The 25,704-nt window shown below is 34.5% G+C and overlaps 2 protein-coding genes across 4 annotated transcripts; one reads left to right on the top strand and one right to left on the bottom strand.

The window, feature by feature from the left end:
- The first annotated feature begins 1,442 nt into the window (after positions 1-1,442).
- Positions 1,443-7,667, top strand: LOC111372778 (protein indeterminate-domain 5, chloroplastic-like). Of its 3 annotated transcripts, none has more exons than XM_022995183.1 (5): positions 1,443-1,625; positions 1,851-2,127; positions 2,279-2,675; positions 4,043-5,293; positions 7,431-7,667. In XM_022995183.1, exons 2-4 carry the CDS (start codon positions 1,971-1,973, stop codon positions 5,253-5,255), a joined length of 1,767 nt encoding a protein of 588 aa, XP_022850951.1. In that variant the 5' UTR covers positions 1,443-1,625; positions 1,851-1,970; the 3' UTR covers positions 5,256-5,293; positions 7,431-7,667. The 3 variants fall into 3 exon arrangements, with proteins under 3 accessions (XP_022850951.1, XP_022850950.1, XP_022850949.1); XM_022995182.1 differs by having other exon boundaries at positions 1,443-1,719; XM_022995181.1 differs by having other exon boundaries at positions 1,443-2,127.
- A 6,668-nt stretch (positions 7,668-14,335) lies between these two features.
- LOC111372777 (protein CHROMATIN REMODELING 19) lies at positions 14,336-25,214 on the bottom strand. The gene is made up of 12 exons (XM_022995180.1): positions 24,465-25,214; positions 23,985-24,096; positions 22,422-22,462; positions 22,092-22,342; positions 21,835-22,015; positions 20,672-20,857; positions 20,389-20,562; positions 20,135-20,293; positions 18,884-18,961; positions 18,650-18,786; positions 14,966-15,184; positions 14,336-14,737 (listed from the first exon to the last, which is right to left on the bottom strand). Exons 1-12 carry the CDS (start codon positions 25,047-25,049, stop codon positions 14,575-14,577), a joined length of 2,286 nt encoding a protein of 761 aa, XP_022850948.1. The 5' UTR covers positions 25,050-25,214; the 3' UTR covers positions 14,336-14,574.
- Between the last annotated feature and the right edge of the window lie 490 nt (positions 25,215-25,704).

Raw genomic sequence — 25,704 nt, 5'->3', positions numbered from 1 at the left:
AGGCTAGGCCATCCGATGAGGTAATCGCTTTTCATTGGACGATCTCACAACGTAGGATGGCATTGGGCAAAATGTCCTATACAAGTAGCACGATTATTGTGGGAGTAACAAAAAACATCCACAGCTCTTGTTTAGGGGACATGTCTAGCTTCTATCAAATCATTTGCCCGGGGCAAACAAATTTTGAATGCAAAATGAGATTTTTTTTTTTCTTTTGAGAATAAGGGAACTCAAACATAGAATTAAATATGATGACTCCCTTTTTTATACTTTCTCCTTTTTTTGTTATTTATTTATTATAATTTTCATTTAAAACAATGAGTTTGACAAATTAATTGCTTCGTAAGAAATTTTGTTTTCCGAGCTCATAATTTCATTACTTGAAAGGTTACCTTTTTACAAACAAAATGCATATCTTTTTTTGGGATCAACTAAGTCCTTTTTTACTCTTTTGTTTGCCTTCATTTAATAGGAATTAAAATCAAATTTTTAGTAAATTTGATAAAAGCTGATAATTATATGTGATCAAAAAACTTAATTTTGATAAATGATGAAATATATTGTTGAAAAGTTGATTAAAATTCATTATTGATTTTGATGTGAGATTTTAATCTACACTAACATATACCTCAAAATCAAAAATTGTACTTTTGAAGGTTTAAAATTCGTAATTATACGATTTAAAAAGTTAGGTAGTTCAGTCTTAATTTACTCACCTTTATTTTACTTTAATTTAAATTGGACCCAACATACTATAAGGCTTGTTTGATAAAGCTACTTTTTGTTGAAAAATTGGTCAAATTGAATTTCTAATCACCCGTTTCTTATTATCACGAACTTATATCCACCTTTTAATCAAATATTTAATGAGATTCGTCAAATTTTATCAACTTTCATCGCTAAAGAGTCCAAACATGGACATAAACTTGCACAATCTACACTTCACTGACAGAAAGTCAGTCAACAAGTATAAGATGAAAACTGAAAAATCAAACATTTTGTTGGCTACACATATATCATTTTCATTGAATTGTTCTTATTTTCTAGAATTAATGTTACTATATATGCCTGTTCTTAAGCCATCAGGTTCCATAATTTCTTACCTAATCAACGTTCGTTTGTTGTGTTTTGTTTGGATGAAAACATAACATCTATATCGACCACAAATTTTACACATATTCTAATTAGCATTGGAGAATATTTAATAATTCTTGGTAGAAAAAGCTTGACTATTGTTAATATTTAAATTTATTTAAATTCTATTACCGTGCAGGGGTGACGAAGATATATTTGTCCAAAAGCAAGTAAAAAGATACTGAAACGAGAGAGAGAAAAGAGAACGGAGGCAATGACGTACAGGCGGTGGACCCAATCCTTCGCCGCATATGGACACACTATGGGTCGTGGGCTCAGCCTGAAAGCGTTGCTGCACCCCCACCTTCCCCCCTTCTGCTGCCTCTCTCTCTTTCTCTCTCTCTCGTTTTCTCTCTCTACTTATTTTTGCGTGTTTTGATTATAGAAGATGAGAAAAATTTATGAAAGAAAAAGAGGGAAACAAGAAATAAATGCTGTGGATATGTGTGTGTTTGTGTGGGCTTGACAGCAAGGCATATAGATGAACCTGAGTACGGCATCTTTTTCGAAAACTTCATTTCATTTCAGGAAAAAGGAAGATAGCATTTTTTAGCTCTAGCTCTAGCTCTAGCTAGCCAGCCATGGGTTGATATATGCATCTCTCTCTCTCTCTCTTTCTCTTTTAATATTTTGCTTGATTTTGGTTGCTTATATATATGTGTGTAGTTCGGATGATATGTTTTTGGTTTTACTTTTTGATTAATTTGCATATATAGCTAGGAGTTGAGAAGAAGAAGTTGTTCATGAATTCTGGGATAAGATTTGGAAAGTTCTCAAATTGCATGTGAATATATATTGACGGGGTTGATTAATTAGTACGACAAGGGATTGATTCAATGGCAGCTTCTTCTTCATCAGCAGCGGCACCTTTTCTTGCAATGAGAGACCAAGAACAGAATCAGATGAAACAAAATCATTCATCAGCACCATCTTCATCAACCGCTCCACCGCCCCCGCCGCCAAAGAGAAGAAAAAATCAGCCTGGAACGTCAAGCAAGTACCAAAAACTTGAATCCAATTATCTGATAAGCTTTCAGTTTTCATTTCAAGAAAACCCTAAATTTGAATGGTTTAAACAAGAATTGAAATGGATTTATTATTATTTTTTTTTCAAAAAAAATAAAAAAATAAAATTTGATAACAGATCTAGATGCAGAGGTGATAGCACTATCTCCCAAGACCCTAATGGCTACAAACAGATTCCTTTGTGAGGTTTGCAACAAAGGGTTTCAAAGGGAGCAAAACCTTCAACTGCACCGAAGAGGACACAACCTGCCTTGGAAACTAAAGCAGAAGACAACAAAAGAGGTTAAGCGTAAGGTGTATTTGTGTCCAGAGCCCACATGTGTACACCATGACCATTCAAGAGCACTTGGAGACCTCACTGGTATTAAGAAGCATTACTCAAGAAAACATGGAGAGAAGAAGTTCAAGTGCGAAAAGTGCTCTAAGAAATATGCAGTACATTCTGATTGGAAAGCTCACTCAAAAACCTGTGGTACTAGAGAGTACAGATGTGACTGTGGCACTCTTTTCTCAAGGTAAAATTGATCATAAATCATATCGATCTGGGTTTCGAAGCTAACTCACTTCTTTACACTGTAGTTATTAATTTGTTGGGTTGGTTTCGATTTCATTCAAGAAAGATGCTAAGTAAGTGAACCTGGAATTCTTACACAGATGTAGAGGTAAAGAGAGAAACGCTTGTCTTCTTCGGTTTTAGCCTTTTAGGGCTTTTGATTATATCAAGTAAAAAGTCTTTTTAATCGCTTACAGATTCTCATGAAAATGGCCCTTTCTTTCTATCTCTGCATAAACTTTTGGTTGAGTTTTGATTTTCTCTTGTTTTTGGATCCTTTGTGGAAAAAAATGACTGCACGTGAATTTATCTTTGGAAAAAACGCCATGGTTGTCAAAAAAACACATGTATATCTCTCTACCTTGCCTTCATGGGGACAACCATCCTTTGTCCCATTGAGGTTTTTAACTTTTTTTACTTATTCATCAGTGTGTAAAAGTTTAATCTTTACCAGGTTTGTTCTCTTATGGGTTGGCTAGATTCGTTTAGGTCTGTATTCTTGCAGATAACACTTTTCATGATAACATTTTGAGACTATAATCTAATTCATCTATCACCTCTCAGTCACATACATACACAGTGACATAATGCAATTATTTGGTTTTGAAGCAGTGTTCTCGATTTTTTTTTTCTATTTTTATTATTATTATTTTTTTGGTACCAGGATTTGTGTTCTTAACTTGTGGAGTACTTTAATTCAATACCTAAATGACTGTTTGATTGATTATTTTCACCATATGATGATTCTGCAAGTTTTTTTTATTTTACAAAACTTATGGTAGGACTTTGTTGATTGATTAATCATTAAAGAATTTTAGAAATTCTGTCACCTAACATTTTCATTCTCAATTTTTTCACTATATATATTTCTGAAAGTGATAAACTATCTACAAATTTCAAACTTATTCTACCAACTATAATCTATAAGGATTCTCCAGTTCAAGACTATGTAATAAAACAAGGTTATTTTATATTATAAAATTAAATTTGTTTTACCCTCTTATTTGTTTTAATCAGTTCGAGCGAAAAAACCCTTGTATAATTCTTGTTTCTTAGTGAACCCTAATTAATGATACTGTTGAGATGGAGATTTACCTCACCGATCGATTGTTTTTTCAAAAGAAAAATTGTGCAACTGCTGTCTAATGGGAGTCATGATACGTGAGATAATCCTTGTCATAATAACAAGTGGCATTCTGTTAGTGGAGTGTTTTAAACACAGTCAATTTTTTCATCAAAACATCTGTTGCCACCTCCGATAATGTCACTGTATCTGTAAAATTTCTTCTGGCAAAGTGGCAAATTCGCCTAATGATCATATTGTTGCAGGCGTGACAGTTTCATCACCCATAGGGCCTTCTGCGATGCACTTGCTCAAGAGAGTGCAAGAAACCTCAATCCAACCTCATTAAGAAGCATTGGCAGCCATTTATTTGGCAGTAGCAACATGAGCTTAGGCATCTCCCAAATGTCCACCGGACATGATCAAAACCAGCAGCAAGCAATATCAGCTGATTTACTACACTTGGGTAGTGGAAGATCTGGCCAATTCGATACCCTCATTGGCTCAACCTTTCAGCCTTCCCAAACATTGCCTTCTTCAGCTCTCTTCCTGCCCGAATCGAGCCATGATAGTCAATCTTCACATGGGCTACCGTCGAATAAGTCACTTCATGGCCTATTGCAACTTCCTGAACTTCAGAAAAATCCCAACTCATCTTCGTCAACAACCAGTCTGTTTAACCTCAGCTTCTTTTCGAACACTAGTGGCATCGACAATAACGATAGCATTGGCAACAGCAATAACAGCAGTAACATATCTTCATCCTTATTGTTTCCCAATCATTTCAACAATGGACATTCCAGTGGCACTGGAGGCGGAGAAGGATCCAGCCTTTTCTCTGCAGGTAATCTCATGAATACTGATCACATGAGTGCTTCTATTCCTTCCCTCTACATCTCATCCCTTCAAAGCCAGTCAATCAGTGCGACACAAATGTCTGCAACTGCACTTCTTCAGAAGGCTGCTCAACTGGGTTCGACAACAAGCAACACCAGTGCTTCACTGCTGAAAAGCTTCGGCACCTCATCCTCAAGCGTCACAAAATGCGATTATCCTCTTCATTCCGCGACTAACTTTGGAACGATCTTCGGGGAGAATAATGGGAATCATTTCAATGACCTAATGAGTTCCATAACTGGTGGAAATTCATCCATTTTCGGAGGCAACCCCGTAGGGATCAACACTCATCCATATGGTGGTAATGAACAAGAGAATGACTATGGAGGATACAGCACGACCAATAAACTCAGCTTTGAGCAGCCATTGGAGAAACGCCAGAGTCCAAGTTTCAGCAACATGGAGCAAGGTAGATTGACGAGAGATTTTCTTGGAGTCGGGCTCGTTGGGGAGATAGTGAGAAATGTAAGTGGTGGATTTGGGCAGAGAGAACAGCAACATGGCATGACTTTGAGCTCTATGGATTCAGAAGGAAAGACTGCGCCGAAAAACCAACCTTTCGGAGGCGGGCACTTTCAATGAAGAAAAATATATGAACGAGAGAAAGCATGAAAGTACAGGTGCGTCAAATAATTTGCTTTTTGCCATGATTTCAGTATTAAAAAAAAAAAAAGAAGGAAAATAAGAAGAAGAATGGGAATTTAATTCACACGAATCTTTACTTTTTGTTTTTGTCAGTCTTATTTGGAGTTAGTCAGTTGTTTTGTTTTGCATTATAGTCCTTATTTTCTGATAATCACATGAAATATCATGTTTGTTTTGAAATTGATCTCGACTTTTATGCTAGTTGCATACTTGTAGGGTTGATGAGTAGTGAAACTAGTTTAGGTTTTTATTGTTTAATCAACACGTCGAAGATCATCCGTTGGTAAAAGTAATTCACTTTTAGCTACGATAATAAGCAACGGATTTTTCATTGGTAAAGATAATATCTCTTTATCAACCGATATTCTGTACCTAATATAATCGTTTAACATTTGGATCTTCCTCCAACGGATATTCCGTAGGTGATGTACCGAATATTACCAACGGATTGCATCCATTGGTAATTAGAAACGGATTATCCGTTGGCAAAAGTAATTCACTTTTAGTTACAATAATCAGCAACGGATTTTTCGTTCGTAAAGATGATATCTCTTTACCAATGGAAATTCCGTGCCTAATATAACCGTCTAACATTTTGATCTTTTACTTACGGATATTCCGTTGGTAATTAGAAATGGATTATCCGTTAGTAAAAATGATATCTCTTTACCAACGGATATTCTGTGCCTAATATAACCGTTTAACATTTTGATCTTTCAGCAATGGATATTCCGTTGGTAAAAATAATTCACTTATCCCACATTGGAAGTTTACAACAATATCTTTGTAGTTGCCCTCTATAAATTTGTGGTCCAATAAGAAGTTAAACAATATTATAGCCTCTCAATTCAATTGGCTAAAAAATAAAAATAAAAATTATAATTATTAAATAAATAATAATAATAATAACAATAATAAAAAATAAATAAATAATTTTTTTTTTACCATACGGTTAATTACAACATTGATTTTTACCAATTGCAATGGTAGACATTTACCAACGGAAAGTCGGTTGGTATTGGTTAAGATTTTTACCAACGAAAATTTCGTTGGTAAAAAATTCACACTTTACCAACGAAAAATTCGTTGGTAAAATGTTTACTCTTTACCTATGGCATGATCCATTGGTAATTATCAGTGACCCTCAAATTACCAACGGATTTGTGGTTGTAAATATTCCGTTTGTGAAAACTATTAGCAATGGATATTGAGACTTTAGGAACGAAAAATCCGTGCCTAAAATTCTGTTTTTAAGTAGTGAATGGAGGCTAAAATCAAATTTTTAGTAAATTTTCATAAAAATTCATAAAATTTATATTTGAAAATTGTGAATTTCGTGAAATACGCGATTAAAATTAATTATTAATTTTAACTTCAATAAAAATTAAACTTTTAATTTCCACCAAACAGGGAGCCATATATATATATATATATATATATGTATGATTTGAACACCTTTATTAAGAATCAAATAGATAAAAATTAAATATTTCTTATTTGCTTTTACAATAATATTTTCACATCGAACTTAAACTAACATTATGGACCTCTTGAGCAATTTTTTTTATTCATAATTTCATTTTTTCCCAAAAAAGTATTAAAATTAATTTTGCTTGTTTAAAATCTGATTACTGTGGTCATAACTTATAAGCACAATCTAGATAAAATAATTATATATTTAGAAAAAAATAAAACAAAATAGCGATGGTTATTATAGGAGCTAGGAATTAATTTACATGTGTAGAAATATAATATTAGTAACAAATTAACTTTAAAGATTATACGAGTAGCCTAATATCTACATTAAGACAAAGTTAAAGGGCGTTGTAGAATTTTTAAAAAAACATTAGGGACTCTTTAGATAATTATCCCTTTTCTCCCATCCCATTGTGTCTTGTCCTTCTCAGTAATTATTTCCTTTCATTTTGGTTCCTGTCTTTACCTGAACTCAATGCACTGTCCTTTACAAGTCACGGGTGCTGTGTTTTTTGGGACCTCATTAGATTCTTTGGCATATTTTTCACGTCGTACAATATTGAAAATAAATTTATAATTACTTAGCTTCGATATTTTATTTCGTACGAAATTTATTCAATATGATAATTATCGCAGGAACTTCGACTTTGTTCAAGAGGATGCTTGCTTTGTTGATGGAGCCAAGCCAACTTTGAAGAAGGTATATATATTGAAAGACAAGTAGAATGCCGTGATTATGATAAACCTAGCAGGACAACTTGTTTATGTATAACTTTTGTGCAACTCTCTTTGTGTTTTCTTAAATTTTCGGAAAAATAGACAAGGGAGGAATTAACTTCTAGAAAAAAGGTTTTATATTTTTGTTTTGGATTATTCCATATGTATCGAATGGGGGTCCCGAATGGTGTCCACTCTCTCACAATGCATATGGACTATCGAGAATTTCAAAATGCCGACATGTAGTCCCCATCCTTGTTGTGATTAGTAGGTAAAAAATTCGATAAAAAATATTCGGTACGTGTAGCATTGTCTTTTTGTTTTTAGAAAAGAAAGTATCATATTTGTTGTTGAAAATAATAATTATACAAGAAAAAATTAAGGAAGATAATTGGCATGAGAAGATAAGATTTTTTGTATGAAGTATAAAATGGAAGTTCATAATTCAGAAAGGATATCAGTGGAAATTAAAATTAGATTTTCAGTAGATTTTGATAAAAGTTGATGAAATTCGTGATTGAAAAATTGTTTGTCACATGAATAACCTGATTAAATTTAATTGTTGAATTTGATTTAAAATTAAAATCTAGATTTTAATCCCCACCTACCTACCAGGGACTTAATTTCAAGAAAAAAGTTTTAATATTTTGTTTTTATAAAAGAAAATATCATATTTGTTGTCGAAAATATTAATCATACAAGAAAAAACTACAATATAGTTCGGAATTAAGGATAGTTACCGGCATAAGTCTCAACTGTCGAGTCCAAAAAAATTGTTTAAAAACAACAATTCTATGTGATTTAACCATATATCGACCTGAAAAATTCCAAGGTATCAAATTCCAAGCTATGAAGTGTAGACTGGAAGTTCATAATTCATAAAGGATATCTTCCATATCCTATTTGATTTCCTTTGAGATTAATAATTTTTTGATCTTAAATTGATAGTACTCCAAATATTTGATTTTGAAACAAAATGATATGAGGAATTTACTATCATGTTAAATAATTACTCAGTATTTTAATTTAAAAAGAAATTACGTCTTTGCACTCTCAGTATGTTGCAACATCAGCAAATCATGTTACAGCATATGGAGTTTTGTTGTCAAAACCTTTTTTTTTGTTTTTAATAAATTAAAACACACAATTTCAACCATAGACCCTAATTTATATCTTTCCATTATTTTCTCTCTCTAAACCATCTCTCACCATCCCTCTCTTCTTTCTTCTCTCACCGTCTCTCTCTTCTCTGCTTTATCTTTGTCGGCGGCGAAGCTCGCACCATTGCCGCGAGATGCGGTGTAGATCGCGACGACATAGCGTGGTGGATATAGCAACACTCTGTGCAGATCGCGGCGATTCCTCTCTTCTGTCCATCTCTATTGGCGGCGCAGCTCGAACCACTGTCGCGAGATGGGTGTGTGTGTACGTGGGTGTCGGGGTGTGTATGCGGTAGAGGTGGCGTGAGGCTGTGGTGGTGTGGGTGGAGACGGTGGCGTGCGAGTGGTGCATTGCAGATTTCCCTTTCGTTGCAGTGTTGTGGATTTTGTGTGGTGGTGGTGCGCTACGATCGTTGCAGCGTCGTAGATTTCGTGCAGTAGTGGCGTACTATAAATCCCCGATTTGTGGCGATTAGAGTTGGACAAAACTCTCAAACCGAACCCGACGGTTCTTCTCAAATTAAATACTCAAACGGGTATTTAAATCAAGAACCAACGGGTATGGTTCGGCTCTCGGTTCTAGGCCAAGATCCGAAAAATCGAATCTCCTTAATTTTTCTAATTAATTAATTTTAAATAAGTAAAATTATTTTATTTTTTCTAAATAAATTTGTTAACTAGTTAATTTAGTTCAAATCACAAAATATGATTTTCCTATTTCTAATTTTCAGTTCAAAATCAACTTAATCAAATTGACCTCAATTTTATCCAAATATGTTATTTTACTGTAGTGTCGTTTCTACAAAAGAAAATCGAATTAAAACTCTACAACATCTCTCTTAATTATTTTGAGCTCGCTATTTTTCTCTTTCTGTGATTTTAATAATCAAATTTATGAAAAATTTAGCAAAGAGAGACGTGAAATATATAAGATTGAACTATGTTATTTTGTAAGAGATAATATTGAACATATCATTAATTAAATTAACGTAACTTTGTATATATTAAAAAATTTAATTATAATACGGAATCGAATGGAACCGAATCCGAACGGTTCCGTAATTAAATTTGGACCCGCCGATTTCACTTACTAAATACTCGAAAATTTCGGGTCGGTTCGATTCTCGTTAGAACCGAATCGAATCGGACCATGTCCAGCCCTAGTGGCAATCGTGGATTTTGTGTGGTGGCAACGACGATGTTTGTATGGTGACAATGTTGCGGTGGGTGGTTGATCTAGCGGTGGGAGTTCGCTGGCAATATTCAAAGGGTGGCGGTGGTTTGTTTGAACTTTTCCGGTGAGTTGTTTGAGGTGCTGTGGTGGTGACTCTCGGCGGATCTGGTGTTTGTGTGGACTGTGACTCCCAATTATGGTGTTGGTGTGTAGCGGGTGGTGGCGACGGTGATGGCGATGAGAATTGTGACTGTAACTGACTCCCACAATTCACAATTGGACACGTAATCTGAAAATTGTGACTATAACTCCCAATTGTGATTCATGATTGATTAAGTTGTGATCTAAAAATTAATCGTGATCAATTAATCCAATAACTTGCAACGAGTAAATGAATTGTGACCAATAAAAGTTTTGAATTTGTGACCGATAAATAATCTGTGACCTATAAAATTTTTGGATTTGTGATTGAAAAATATTCTGTAACCTATAAAATTTTTTATTTGTGACCGAAAAATAAGTTGCGATTAATAATTTGATAAGTTGTGACTAAAAACTAATCTGCGACTAATTAATTAGATAACTGTGACAAAAACTGTGACTTAAATATATTTAATTAATAAAATATATGTTTAATAAATTATTTTATAAATAAAATTTTAAAAATTTTAATTTTTGAAACTTTAAACCTTTCTTTTTAATTTTGAAAAGGGGTATACTTACCTTCTTAGAAATGAATGTTTCCCGCACTTGAAATCTTGATATACCTTGTCCATATACTTGTATTTACCTAATGTAAAATAAAGCAAAGCACTTATTTTATGCCTTTTTTAACTTCTAATAAAAAGGGAAATGAGAGTCTACTATTCATGCAATAGTAAATTAATCCAATTTTACTATGCATGATGTCATTTTTTATTTTTCATTTTGTTTATATCAAACAAATGTTCTTCCACACATCATCCCACTAACATTAAAAAAATAATTATTTTAAACAAATGTTATTCCACACATTATGTCACTAGCATTAAAATAATAATAATAATTTTAGTAAATATAAACTGCCATAAGAAAAAAAAACTCTTCGCATATGAATTTTAAAAAAATAAAAAATAAACTTTCCGCACAGTGCGGAGAGATGGCAAACCATGTGCGGAGTAAAAAAGGAAGAAAAAATTCTCCGCATAGTGTAAAGAGATGACAAACCATGTGCGGAGAGTTGGAACTCTCCGTATAGTGCGAAGTGAAAAAAAATCTCTTCGCACAGTGGGAGAGATGACATTTTGTGCGGACAGTCCGCACAATCTGTGCAGACACTGTTCTCACAAAGTGCGGAGTAAAAAAAACCAAAAAAAAATTTGCACGGTGCGGAGGGTTGGCAAACTCTCCATACAGTGCGAAGTAAAAACAAAAAACAAAAAAAAAAAAACCTCTCCGTACAGTGACTATCACATGCGTTGCACAAATTTTACATTTATCGTATTTTTATTAGTGTATGAATTTTAGTTTTTTGGAAAATTTTTGAAGCAATATCTAGAAATATTTTCATGATATAAGAAAATAATTGTAAATTATTTTTACAATTGAATGACAGTATTGTATCATCTAGAAAAAATATACTTATATATTTTATACTTGAATAAGAAATATACGAGATTATACAAATTATTTTGCTTGTATTCTTTGATAGTGTTGATATAATTGAGTTGAATGTGAAGATTATATTTCTAAATTTTGTGTAATTCAATATTGGAAAATTAAAGATTGAGTACCATATTCATAGGTATTTAAATTTTGTGTTTCATATATATTTAATATTTATTTTATACTTATATTGAAAAAATAAAAATTTGGAATTTTTTTTGAAATTCGGTTTGATAAGTGAATGTATGTTGTTCTGTATTCTTGGTATTTGTAAGTGCAAAAATCGGTATATAAAAATATAGTAAGCTGCAAATACAGTAAGCAGCATATACGGTAAATTGCAAATACGGTAGGCAGCATATATGGTAATGTGCAAATACGGTAAACTGCAAATACAGTATGCATCATATACGATAAGCTGCATATATAGATTTATAATTTGTTATAAATGTATAAAATTTATTTAATATTGAATTTTTCAAGTATTAAATGTTGTAATTCAATATTGTTTCTTTTTTTATAATTGTATTTTCGAGAATTAAAAAAAAAAAGTGGTTATAAAATTGCTAATTTTTAAATGTGTTTTTTTTTGTTAAAGATAAAAATGATTTTTTTATGTTATTTGTAAAAAAAAATTATTATAATTTTATTACGTAATAAGAAGATTTATTATGCATTTTTATTTTTTGTATTTTGTGAAGAATTTTGTTTATAATGATTGACAAATATTCTTCCACACACACATCATGCCAATAACATTGAAAAATTAATAATAATTTTAGTATATATAAACTCCATGTGACAAAAAAAAATCTCCGCACATGAACAAAAAAAACTCCACAAAGTGTGGAGAGATGACAAACTATCTCTCCGCACAATGTGAAGAGAAAAATAAAAACTCTTGAGATTTTATCTGCAAGTTCCAAAAGACATTTTCTCAAATAACTTTTGAGTAATGCATTGAACACTTTAATTCCTGTCCTACAACTTGAAAGTACAATTTCATTGAAAATTGCATCCGCTTTTAATGTCCAAGAGCTGTTATCAAGCAAGTGTAAAATATTGAATTTGGGTGGTACCCTAGAGCCTCCATTTGTGAAAACAATGCCATGGAACTATCAATATCACCTTCTTTACACAACTCACATATTGTTTCATTGTATGAGTCGCGACAGAACTCCTTTCCAATACCATAAATATGATTTGCATGCTCAGAAATTGAGCTGTGACTGAAATTTAAAGAAGACGTAATTGATTTTGAACCATGTTTTTTGACTCTGTTTCATTGTATATACGAAAAATTTACAATCTTAAAATTTGACTTGTAATTAAGGAATTTGAAAATAATTCTCCACACTGTGCGGAGAGTTTTTTCTCTCTGTACTGTGCAGAGAGCTGGTTTGTCATCTCTCCGTACTGTATAGAGAGTTTTTTTTTACTCCGCATTGTGCGAGGAGTTTACCAACTCTCCACACATGGTTCAACTTTCTCTACACTGTGCGGAGATTTTTTTTTCTCTCCGCACTTTTTTTTTTACTTCGCATATGATTCAACTCTCTATGCATTGTACAAAGAGTTTTTTTTTCTCTCTGCACTGTACAGAGAGTTTTGCCATGGTGCGGACCAACTTTTCGTGTGGAGAGTCTTTTTTTTTTGCTTTCCTTACTGTGCGGAGAGTTGGTTTGTCATCTCTCCGCACTATGAGGAGAGGTTTTTTTTTTTTATTTATTTTTTATTTTTTATACTCCGCACTATGCGAAAAATTTGCCAACTCTCCACACATGGTTCAACTCTCTCTGCATCGTGCGGAGAGTTTTTTTCTCTTCGCATCTTTTTTTTATTTTTACTCCGCATTGTGTAGAGAGTTTTTTTCTTCAATTTTACAATATTGAACTACATAAAATTTAGAAATATAATCTTTACATTCAATTCAATCATATCAACACTATCAAAGAATACAAGCAAAATAATTTGTATATTTCTTATACAAGTATATTTTTTTTTAGATAACATACTGCTATACAATTGTAAAAATAATTTACAATTATTTTCTTATATCATGAAAATATTTTTAGATATTGTTTCAAAAACTTTCCAAAAAAATTAAAATTCATACACTAATAAAAATAAGATAAATACAAAATTCGTGCAACGCACGTGATAGCTACTAGTTATCTAAAAAAATGAATTGTTTAAGTAATTCAAGTGTGCTGCAAGTACCGTTTCATCAATTGATGGAACCATGTAGTCTATTGACCATAGTTACAGAACTCGACTCAACCTATCAAGTTCAAATAAAACATGATGACCACATCTATGTTTAGAATAGAAACCACTTATATTCAAAAATTAAAAGAATCACTACAATCTACCGAGATTGAAACACACTTTCCTTTTTGCTAGGGATGACAATGGTACGAAGCAGGATTGGGCTAAGGCAACTATTCCCGTTCCCATTACCATTTCCATTTCTGGCCCTTCGAGAATTTTATAGGAGCAAGGCAAGACGAGACAACGACTAAATTATCCAAATTAATGTGTTTAATTAAATAAATTATTTATTTATTTAATATACATTTTATAGAATATATTTTTGAACTGAAAAACATGAAATGAAATAAAAAAGAAATTCAGGGCATGTTCACAGAATTTGAACAGAGCTTAAGGGCAATGTTTGGCAAAATGGGAATGACGATTTTACCATCGCTATTTTCCGCAAGCTATTTTGTGTGTTTGCATGTCTGAACAGGACGGGGCAATACAAGGCGAGATGGGGACGGGGAATTTTGCCATCTGTAATTTCCACAAGCAGTTTTGTGTATAGCCTTTGTCCCTGAGCACGCATATGTTTCAAAACCTATCTTGATAAATCATCTAGTAATATTAATCTACATCTGTACTGCCAGCATTGGGTGTACAACATTCAACTTTGAATCCATACTATATTTTTTTACGAACCTAAACAGTACAACGAGCCTATAAAGCGCTCTCCCCTAATCTTCCTCCTTCCCTCACTCCCAACGAAACAAAATACTCAAAACAAAGTACCAATGGGCACTTACATAATTTCTGCCAGAAGGTGAATTCAATGCATCAACAATGACGATAAAATTTCTGCCATGGTCTTATCAGGCATCTGACCTTCGTTGTCAACATCTGCTCCAGACTCGAGGACAGCAGCATCCAGTGTCAGCTTTCTTTTTGCAATCTCGTAAACATTCTCATCAACGGTATCTTTCGTCACCAGCCTTGGAAATAAAAACAGAACATCAAATGTAATTTCAAACCTTGTGATAACAAAAAAAACAACAGCTGTGCTACCTGCACAAGGCCTGTACAGGGGCACACACATGGGGGTGGACCCCATGCGTGTGTAGACCGCACACATGGGGTCCACCCCCCATGTGACAGGCCCTGTGGAAATGGGTCTGTGCAGGGAGCTTTTTTCAAAAAACAAATGGAGAGAGTGCTGCTACCTGTATACTGTAACAGGTTTGGTTTGCCCAATGCGATGACAGCGATCCTCAGCCTGTCTGTCAATCTGTGGGTTAAAATCCATGTCGTGTATTATGACAGTATCAGCTCCGGTCAAATTCAATCCTTGTCCTCCAGCTCTTGTAGATAGCAAACATGCAAAAATTGAAGCATCCTTATTGAAGGTATCGACAATTGTCTGCCTCTCCGTTACCTGAGTACTGACAAGGATATAAAAATAAAAATGAAATCAGTAAATTAACGATGTGGTTTTGAATAAAAACATCTAATTCACAGTGCCAATCTGTAACAACAATAATAAAATTAACCAGACCCAAGCATCAAGACTAGCGATTTAACTAAGAGCTACTTAGTCATGAACTGATTAAATGGCAGAATCAGAGAACGAACTGCTCTTTTGGAATTTACTTTGGTTGAGTTTTTCTTCATTATTTCCCTCCCTCCTTGAACAGGATTCCTCTCCACTCCAACAATTAATGAATCCTTAAAACTCTCTGTCTACTGATATACAAATACAGTTTCATAGTTGACAGGACTGTTTAACTTTTACCAAGCCCAAAGATTGTAGTCTTGGTGCTCTTTGGTTGTGTCCTAGGTCTCCCTTTGTTTCTGTCAGTATTGACAGACCTCTCTGCACTCTCTTTCATTCTTGTTATAGATTGAGGACTTTCCTATACCCTGATCTTAGTAGTTGCGCTTTGATCAAAGGTTCTCCGAAATAACCCATTTTCTAGAATCCTGCCAGCTAGAGTGCAAGTTTTAAATTAGGTCTCACAATAACTGTCAGTAGAATATAAGGAAAGCTATCACATTTAATAGATTACCATTAATGAATACTATAATTAATAATTACCATATTTAATTGTAATTCTGGTTATATATAATAAGAGAACCTCTCACATTGAGAGACATTGAATCTTATTGAGTATATTTGACATGGTATCAAAACCAATTCCTTCAAATTTTCTTTCGTTTTCTTGGTTGAAAATTTTCGCGACCGGGGGGGGGGGAGCAAAAGCTCCTCCCATCCAGTCATCTTTCTTGGTATCATCACCTAACTAGGGTTCCTCTAATTTTCATTCTTTTTTCTAGTTGCCCACATTGAAATACATTCTCAATTTTCACAACTCTGTTTTCTTGCTAGCAAAATAATAATAATAATAATAATAAAATAAGAAAATTGATTTTTATAATTTCGAATGAGATTTGTTGGACTTTATGCGCAATATTAAAGAGATGAAAAAGATAATCAACACACGAATTTTACATGGTTCGACAGTGTGCCTACGTCCACGAGAGCGAAACGGAGATTTCTTTTATTCAGTAGTGAAAAATAGGATTACAACATATTATTTATACTAACCCTAGTCCGGGCCCATATAAGACTTTAAGGCTCGTATGGAAAATACCCTTGTACCGTACCGCTCTCGCACCCCAACCCATTCAGCGTCCCTAACAATCAGATAGTGAATTAAACCCGCGCAAAGCCAATGCCGTCGCTCCGCTCCGCTCCTTTCACTCCAATCCGCTCCGCGCCGGCATCGACCCATTTGATCCAAAACCTGTGTTCCACTCTATATGAACCACATGCACAACAAGATTCAAGTATACAAGGTGCTGCTGAAAGTTTCTTTACGATGAGATTCTTTTGAATCCCTGCTCAATACATGATTTTCAAGAGATTGATTTGGTGAACTTGCTACTTCACTTGGCATCCTTAAGTTACAATCTTTAGTATCTCTAGGAGCTCGTGAGTTACCAGATAACTAGGAATAGCATCTGACTTCTCGTCGACGATTCTTCACAACTGTCAACGTTTGATTTTGTTGTGACGACAGTTGTTTTTTTCCTTGCTAATCGTATCATCTGACAGGTGACTGCTATAATGTACTGATACGGACACGTGTATCCGACACGATACGTGTTGAAAACGCTAATGCACGATTTTTCAAAAAAGTACCGACACGACACATCGCCGCCACATGGATTAAATTCTTTAGAATTCTTCGTTTAAATAATATAAATTTATTTTTACACTTGTTATTAATTTTTATTGTTGAAATCTTTTAAATATAGTACATATTTGTTACTTAATAATAATTTTGACTTAAAATATATAATATATTTAATAAAGAAGAAAAAATATTTATGGCGGAGTGTTCGGGAAGTGTCGGTAGAGACACGTGTCCGACAAGGACACTCTATCCTAATTGAAGTGTCCGTGCCATAGTGGGTGATTTTAGGGTTGATTATTGGGCTATAGTATTTTATTTTTTTGGGCTCCAGGATTGATTATTAAGCCGCATTATTTTATATTTTTGTTCTGCTTCATTGAAAATTTTGGAAGCATAGTGACAATGCTGAATTTTTGCTGATTATTTGGGCTGGATTATATGGACGGCATAATTTTTGGATATTTTTCTTTGAATAATTAGTTTTGACTCCAGAGTCTACAGGTGTGAATGGTGGGAAATGTCTTAAGGGTGTGGATACTGAAAGGATTTTCTTGGTAGTTTGTTTTTTGATGTGGTTTAGGCTTTTAGATGATGAGCTAAAGTTATAGATTCTCGGACGAGGATCATTTTTAAGTTTTTGGTGTAGGCTGATCGGTAGGATTTCTGCCAACTGCAGTATCTTGGCTAGCGATATATGATTAGATTTTTTATAGGTGCATTGGCCGTTAGAACTTTTGTTGGAATAAGAATTATGTGTTCGACCGAGTATTCCCGACCGATAGAGCTCATTGAGTGTACTCGGCACACTTCATGAATTTCTTTTGGAAATAATTCTTGAGTTGTGAGCTCTCTGAAATGACACTGGAATGTTCTTAGTGTAATTTTAGAGTAGGTCTTGGCCGTTTCTGCAATATTTGTTGTTCTTGGGTTTTTCGTAGATGGTTGCTATGATTTGTCTCTTCTTTGTGGGCACGAGCAATCCCACCGCCACCAGTTCATCATTACAAATTGATGCTTTTACCAATATAAACTTAAGGAGGGATGTTAGCGAGATATAAGGAACACTCAAATATAAGGAAAGCTATCATATTTAATAGGTTACCATCAATGAATATTTTAATTAATAGTTACCATATTTATGATTTTGGTTTTATATAATGAGAAAATCTCTCAAGTCGAGGGGCATCGAGCCTTATTGAGAATCATTGAGTATATTTGACAAAAACTATGTGAATCTTTATCGTCATAAGCTGGCCTACCATCCTTGTCATCTCTTGCTATTGATGCAATCAAGATAGATAAATAGTCATATCGATTTGAGGCGCGAACATTTGGCCCCTGATTGCCCTTCATCATTTCAAATTTTAATGGCTGAAATGGTATTCTTGGAGAACGCGTGGTTGAAAAAAAATAAATTTTTTTTGGTTTATGAGTAATATTATTTTATGGAAGATTGTGTGGTTGAAAATAGGAGAAAGAAAAATATAATTTAATTTAATAGGGGCCATACTGGGGCCTAGTATGATTAGTGAGGCTTAAGCTTGTATTGATTACATTCTTGCTTTTACATTTCTGAATTTTTTTGACTAATTTTTAGCTCAAGGAGAGGATTACGCCTCACCTTATAACGAAAAAACACCTTAGTACCTGATTTCACCTTCTCAAACATTGGGAAAGTGTTGCTAAATATTTTGAGAAACATGATCTTACCTTCCATCAAGACGCCTGTAAGTGACCCCAATTACATCCAAGGTCCACTCCAATATATCAAGCATTGATGTCCACTGGCTAAAAATAAGAACCCGATGTCCAGAAAGCTCTAGTTTGGGAAGCAGTTCCGCTAATGCCTAAAACACATGCGTGAGCACAATATATTAAACATCACCTTCTTATAGGTTACTACGTCACCTCAAAAACTCGGCAGATCATGTACTGAAAACATACCCGACATTTTGCTGAAATCATAACATGTTCATCAGAGAGCATTCCCTTCATACCAGTGTCTCCATAATATAGTAAAAGCTGTAAAGAACAGTCAAATTGAATCTCCTTGCTCACCCATCTCAATCAATATTAATGCTAATTACTCATGCCAGAAGTAAAATGAAGAAAATACATATAATATTGTAGTTTAAGTTCTAGGGACCTGACTACCAAAGAGACATCAAGTTCTCGCGGGTTGAACCTTGAAGTCTATTTCCCTGATATTTGACCTTTTATATTTAATCAGATCTTCCGGAATCAAATCATTCTGATTCATTTCCTGTATTTATTTGTAGTGGGATCAAAGTTTTTCTTGGATTCATGTGCTAATTACCCATGACAGAAGTAAATGAAGAAAAAACATATGATTAAATTCTTGGGATAGATGTCAAGTTATTGTGTAGGTGAACCTTGATGTCTATTTTTCCAATATCTGGCCTTTTATATTTAATCAGATATTCTGGAATCAAATCTTTGAGAAGCATTTCCTGTTTTAATTTGTAATGGGTTTACATTTTGTTCTTGGCTTCATGACAAAGGCTTCGTGCTAATAACTGACATGAAGCATATTAAAAGTTATATTTTCTTAGTTTAAATGTCTTATTTGGACAGATTGTCATCCCAAGAAAAGCAGAGGTAAATTGGTGTGAATCAATAACTAGAGTCATAAAGAGCTAGCTTGAGCAGAGGTTCATGCTGCTCACATTCGGCTTGGTGTTTTAAGCTAGCCTTAACAAAATGCTCAAGCCTGGCTCATTAATTGTTCCGAGTATATCTTGATCAAATTTTAGTGAGTGGACTCAGAGCTGATCTTGAATCTTATAAGCCAATAATATTCAAGTTCTGCTTGTTTCACTCTTTGAGATGAGTTCGAGCTTTCAGGGAGCCCATCCTAGCAGCCAATATAGAGAGCCCTTATAACTTGCAAAAGGAACAGAATCAGAGTCTCTGAAGGAAGAACGTGGAGTCTGAAAAAACTAACTCAAACATGAACAAAATTTTCTTTAGAGAAAACACCAACAAATTCAAACCACCATTTCTTTTGAGAGGAAGGGAAAAACAATTAATTTTTAGCTCATTCTGAAAAGGTCCATGTCAGTCAAAAAGTTCTCGGTAATAATTCATGGATTGTCAAGTGCCATGTCAATTAACTCAATTACTGAACAATAACATAGGCCCATAATATTTGAAAAAAAATTAAAATAAAATTACCCGGTGAATAGAGAAGTCATTGTAACTCTTAAGCTCCTCAATCACTCTTTCCATTGTACATTCAAAGCCAAACACACCTTTTGGATGCAACATTTTAGCAAAACAGACAACATCGTCATCTGTGAAAATGCGTCTAACCAACAATGGATGATTTGCAATCTGAAAATAGATAAAACATAACCATACTTCCAAGGGACATGTAGTACAGAAATTAAACAACTGAAGTGAACAAATTGAAAGTTATTCCCCAGCACCTTACGAAATTGAAGAAAATAATTGGATATCTGACGCCGAGGAAGTACACTGGCAACATTACTGGAGTTAATTCTCGAAGACTTTGAGATACGAGTTTGAGATGCTGCACGATAATTTTCAATTGCTTCTTTGTAAGCATCTTCTTGTGCTCTTTCCATGTGTACATACTCAATCTGAAAAACATTAGGGCCTTATTCAGATTTTGCAAAGCATAACCGATGAAATAAATTAGTAGTACAATATAAATTTCAAAAGAACAAGCAAACAAGACTAGTATGATACCATCTGCATCTTTGGAACTAATTGCCGCATGACATTTGATTTTAACCTTCTGAGAATAAATGGTCCCAAGATGGATTTCATTTGAGCTATTAAATCCTTGTCTTCAGCATTTAAAAGCTTTTTCAAATCAATATCTCCTGTTTCAAAGAGATCAGGCATCATAAACTCCAGCATTGACCACAGCTCCTGAGAATGAACAAACAAAGGCACTTCAGAGAAATCAAACATGGTCAAAATAGTTTCAAGAGTAGAAAGATACATGAGATTAATTAATTTCGGGATTCAATCAATCTATTGAGATTTTATCACTCATTAACAATATAAATGTTGGGCTATTGCAACATTAAATTAGGTTATATAATTAAAATTATAACTGGAACCTGCAAGTCTGTAACCATGGCACATTAGGGTAGTAGGGTGTGTGTGACAACTTATCATAGTTCAAACATCAGATCTAATTTATCAAAAATGGATTAACACATGGTCAAGTACAATTTGAGGACATAACTGAAGCTCAAATGTTGAGATCAGAGTCTACTAGGTTAAACTGAATTCTTTATAGTGAAATATTTCATTCAGCAACAAGACTTGGCAAAAGTAAAGAAGTCGCCATACATGGAAATTATAAGCAACCTAAAGCATACACCATAGCAGGGCTCCTAGTCAAGCTAGTAAGATATTTCATAGCAAACAAATGATTCCTCAGGAAGTGCTTTTGTACTGCTTATTAGTTACAATCCAAGAAAGTTCTTGTTGCCGTTTACTACTTCAGGCTCATAAATGCACCACAGCAGTTAAAACAATCAGCCACATATTTCACACTCTATTTTAATGAACAAAATGACAGACAGAATCATGAAACCATAGTAGGTGATCTTCTCCAGCTACTTCATTCAAGAAATAACTGTCAATGATCAGAATATATGTCCTATCCACTTTAATTAGTGTTTTCTTTTTTTTTTTTCACTTTCAAATTTTGGTACCTCAGGAGTCAAAATAGCTACTAATCCACCCATGTGATGCAAGGCACTATATCATTGTCAAAAAGTATTTGACCAAATCTTTTGCAAGTTTGATCAAGGATCTCATATATGGCTTTTGAATAGAAGAATATCCCATCTATGATGTTGATTTGGACTAAAAATAGGTTACAGGTACCATACATGCAAATCATTCTGCAGAGGTGTCCCAGTAAGCATCAGACGCTGATTTGCATTTCGTGCAACTGTCATGAGATTTTTCCATCTGTAGCTGTTCTTATCCTTTAAAGCATGAGCCTCATCCATTATCACGCAACTCCACCTCCAACGTTTCAGAATTTTGCGGTCATCTTTCTGCTGTGCGCTGAACAATGACTATCAGACATAAACGAGAAGATGAAACTGCAAAATAATGAATTTATCAAACTCATGAGGCAAACCTGTGACGTTCAAAAAGCGAGTAGCACACAAGAATGACATTGAACGGAGGTGTCAATCCAGCCTTGGACAGTGAGCTCAGCTCCTTTGAATAAGCTGATCGTGAAGCACCGTGATATTGGAGTGTGGTGAAGGATGGAATCCACTTTTTTAGCTCTCTTTCCCAATTCTCCAAAACAGATGCAGGACATACAATCAAATGGGGACCAGGGTCATCTTCCAAGTGCTTCAGCAGGGCCAGATATGTTATGGCCTGAAAAAATAATTAAGATTATTCAAAACTATAAATTAAAGTGCAAGTGTTCCATCAAGACAAGACTGGAACCACATACCTGAACAGTCTTACCAAGACCCATCTCATCTGCCAATATAGCTGTATGGAATGCCAAAAAGGTTAACAAGGACACTTAAATCCACGGAAGCACGTGGCAAATGACACATTCAGGTACGCTTTCAAGAAATTAGTAATGGTTCACATTATAAAGTACGACTACAACAAGTATTGAAAAACCACATCAGAAGCAATGAAACATAAAAGTGCAATTTGTATGAAATCAGCTTGAAAGGAATGCCATCTATTGAAATACGCACCACCATGGTTCACATCATAGGAACATAAGTGCATTTTCTATTTACTGCTAATGTGGGATGTACAAAGAGGAGATAATACATAGAACTAGAGCAGGCTAGATGAAATGGAGAAGTGTTACAATGATTCTAAGTGGTAAAATATTCTATAAGGTTTAGTCAATTCTGCATCACACTTATTAGACTTGCTATTCTTCATGGTATTTCGTGCTATGTAGCTGAAGGAATGATAATATGCTATCAAATGAAGGTGGCACTGATTGAGGATAAAGTGAGGGAAGCACAACTTAGGTGGTTAGAGCACGTGTTGTGCAGACTAAAGAAATTGCACTTCACAAGGGTGATGCAATCTTGACAGAATATATAAGAGAGAAAGAGGTTGACCAAAATAAACATGCCAGTTTTAGACACAAAAGACCTAGTAGCTAGGGATGAGCCGAATGCAATGGCAAAAACGAATTCATAGAATTGACCCAAATTAATTTGATTTAGACTTACTGAAACTTTTTTTTTGGTCATCGTTTGTAATTATTAAGAAATAGTGCAATTTGTTTGAAGTTCTTCTTGGTATCAAAAGCAACCAGTATTCTGAGGCGTTTCCAAGTTGAAGCTTGAACCCTTTCCACTTTACGTTATTAACTTCGTCCATTAAGGCTATTATAAACTTGCACACACATATCTTCAAAGATTGCACTTAGCTTCTTGATTTGTGCAAGGGTAAGATCGCATTTAATTTTTCTATATTCCTCACTTCCTTGAAAGTTTCATCTCATGGTGAAACTCTTGTAGCTTCCATTTAATAAAAATGCAAGCATCAAAAGTTCAGTATGTCAGTGTCCATATAAAAGATGAATTAGTATGCAAAATTAAAATGTCAAATATTCATAAAGTTATATCCTAAGAGGCTGAGATCTTTCTCGTGGTATATCCAATGATCTCCACAACTCTGAAACCCAATGCACTACAAACCCAAATTCTACCATTCAAAACCTTATCAATAGCTACAATAGATCCCACTATGGCATCGTAATCAGGATCTTTTTCTAAAGGAGTCATTCTAAAGGTCAAACAAATGGTGAGCCTTCGTAAACAATTCCTTCTCTCAAGTAGGGTTCAACACGACAGTAACATGGAAACTTAAAAGATCTACATCCTTCTTGGGTAATCCCATTAATATCACAAAAGTGTCGAAGAATGCATGTAATGTCAAATCTTCAGCCTCTGAAAACCGTTGCTTCAATAGATAACTTAAATAAAACAAATCTAAAAACAGAGACGTCACAATATGAATTCATAAAAGAAAATACCTCCAGCAATTTTCTTTCTGTACAGCAGAAGAAGGAAGTTGACTCCAACAAGTTGGTACGGCTTCAGCATTGGGTCTGAATGATCAGTGCCACACGCCTCGTTTACATCACCCTACAATTGGGGGAGGGAGTGCTCAAAATTATAGAATTACATGTTCTATAATCTTCTTTTTGAGTTTTACATGAGAATAGCATGGTAAAGACGCATCCAGTAAAACTGACAATGCACGTGACAATAAATTTTGTACTTATTCTATGTCGTGATACTGAATTCGTACTGTGTGCATAACCAGTTTTACTGTGCTTTCCCAATATTTCCTCTTGCTTGAGCAAAAAATAGTGTTTTAAATTTGCATGCATATATTGTTTTTACATCAACAGGTGAGCAGAATTTGTACTCTGTTTTCAGCTCATAACACTAGCGGTATAGATAGTAAATAAATAACCCGGTGTTGTACTTGACGCACTACCAAACTGTACCTGAGTGACAATTTTTACGGCAGAAGCCTCCTCGACCTCAGAGTAGTGATCGAACTGTGCAGCATTTGTTCCGTACAACTCCTCCTTGAGCTCCGCCGATATCTTGCCACACTTGCGTAGCGCCTTCTTGACGACGTCATCATCGTCCTCACCTAGGTTCGGCTCCTCTTCCTCAAACCCGGAAAAATCAGAACCATCATCGAAATCATCTAAACCGACTGCATCCACAGCTACTTCTTCCTCCTCGTCTTCATCATCCTCAATCACGAATCGACGGCCACGATTAACCGTAGTTGAAGGCTTACTGACCTCCAGATAAACGTCCTCGTCCTCCAAGTTGTCGGCAACATTTTGATTTCCCTCCTCTGAAGATGAACTGTCTAAAATGCAAATTGAATCACTAATACCATTAGGATTATAGTTATGATTATTGTTGCTAGTACTAGTATTATTGTTGGTGTAAGCGAATGATTCAATAGGAGGAGGATTGGATTGGGGATTGAGGACGCGCGAGGGTTTAAAGGAATCGGAGTGAAGGGACCATTCGTCGTCTGAGACTTCTATAAATTCTCGTTCTCGCTTCATTTATACTCCAATTTGGGAATTATGAAACCCTAAATTAGATACAGAGTGCACTCGTGAAGATAGAGGGAAAGGGAGGGAAAATATGTCCTCCTCTTCTCTTCGTCTCGATCCTCGAATGAATGGGATTTTTCACTTTCGAATCCAATTCCCCACTGGCCAAACAAGGCCATATATACTAAAGAAACGGACTGCTAGAAAATGGGAGGACATACTTCGAAATGGTCGGTTGATCCGACACGATGGCCTTCGATCATTGAGCCCATTGCCCCCAATTAATTTTCATTTCTCTACGTTTCATTTTTCTTTCTTATTTTCAATCACATAATTTTTCATAAAATAATATTACACATAAATCGAAAATTTTTCATTCCTTTTAAAGAGCTCAATTTTTAAAAAAACATTATTCCACCCATTTTTATTTCCACAAAATGAGAGTCAAACGAGGACTAAAAGAAAAATTAAAAATTAAAATTGTGAAGTTAAATACAAAACCCAATAATACCCTCATCTTCGTGAAAGTGAAAATTGGAGAGAAAAAAAGGGGAAAAAAATCTAATAGATTCTAACAATCGGAATATAGTCGGCATCGCCGTCCTTGTAGTTTGACCACCAAACAATCCGATCACTAGCGACATTATCTTCAATAAGGTTTATT

The sequence above is a fragment of the Olea europaea genome, unplaced genomic scaffold, assembly GCF_002742605.1.
Source record: "Olea europaea var. sylvestris unplaced genomic scaffold, O_europaea_v1 scaffold1025, whole genome shotgun sequence".
Classification (NCBI taxonomy): domain Eukaryota; kingdom Viridiplantae; phylum Streptophyta; class Magnoliopsida; order Lamiales; family Oleaceae; genus Olea; species Olea europaea.
Note: the sequence above shows the minus strand (reverse complement) of the source record. Positions and strands in the feature narration are given on the sequence as shown.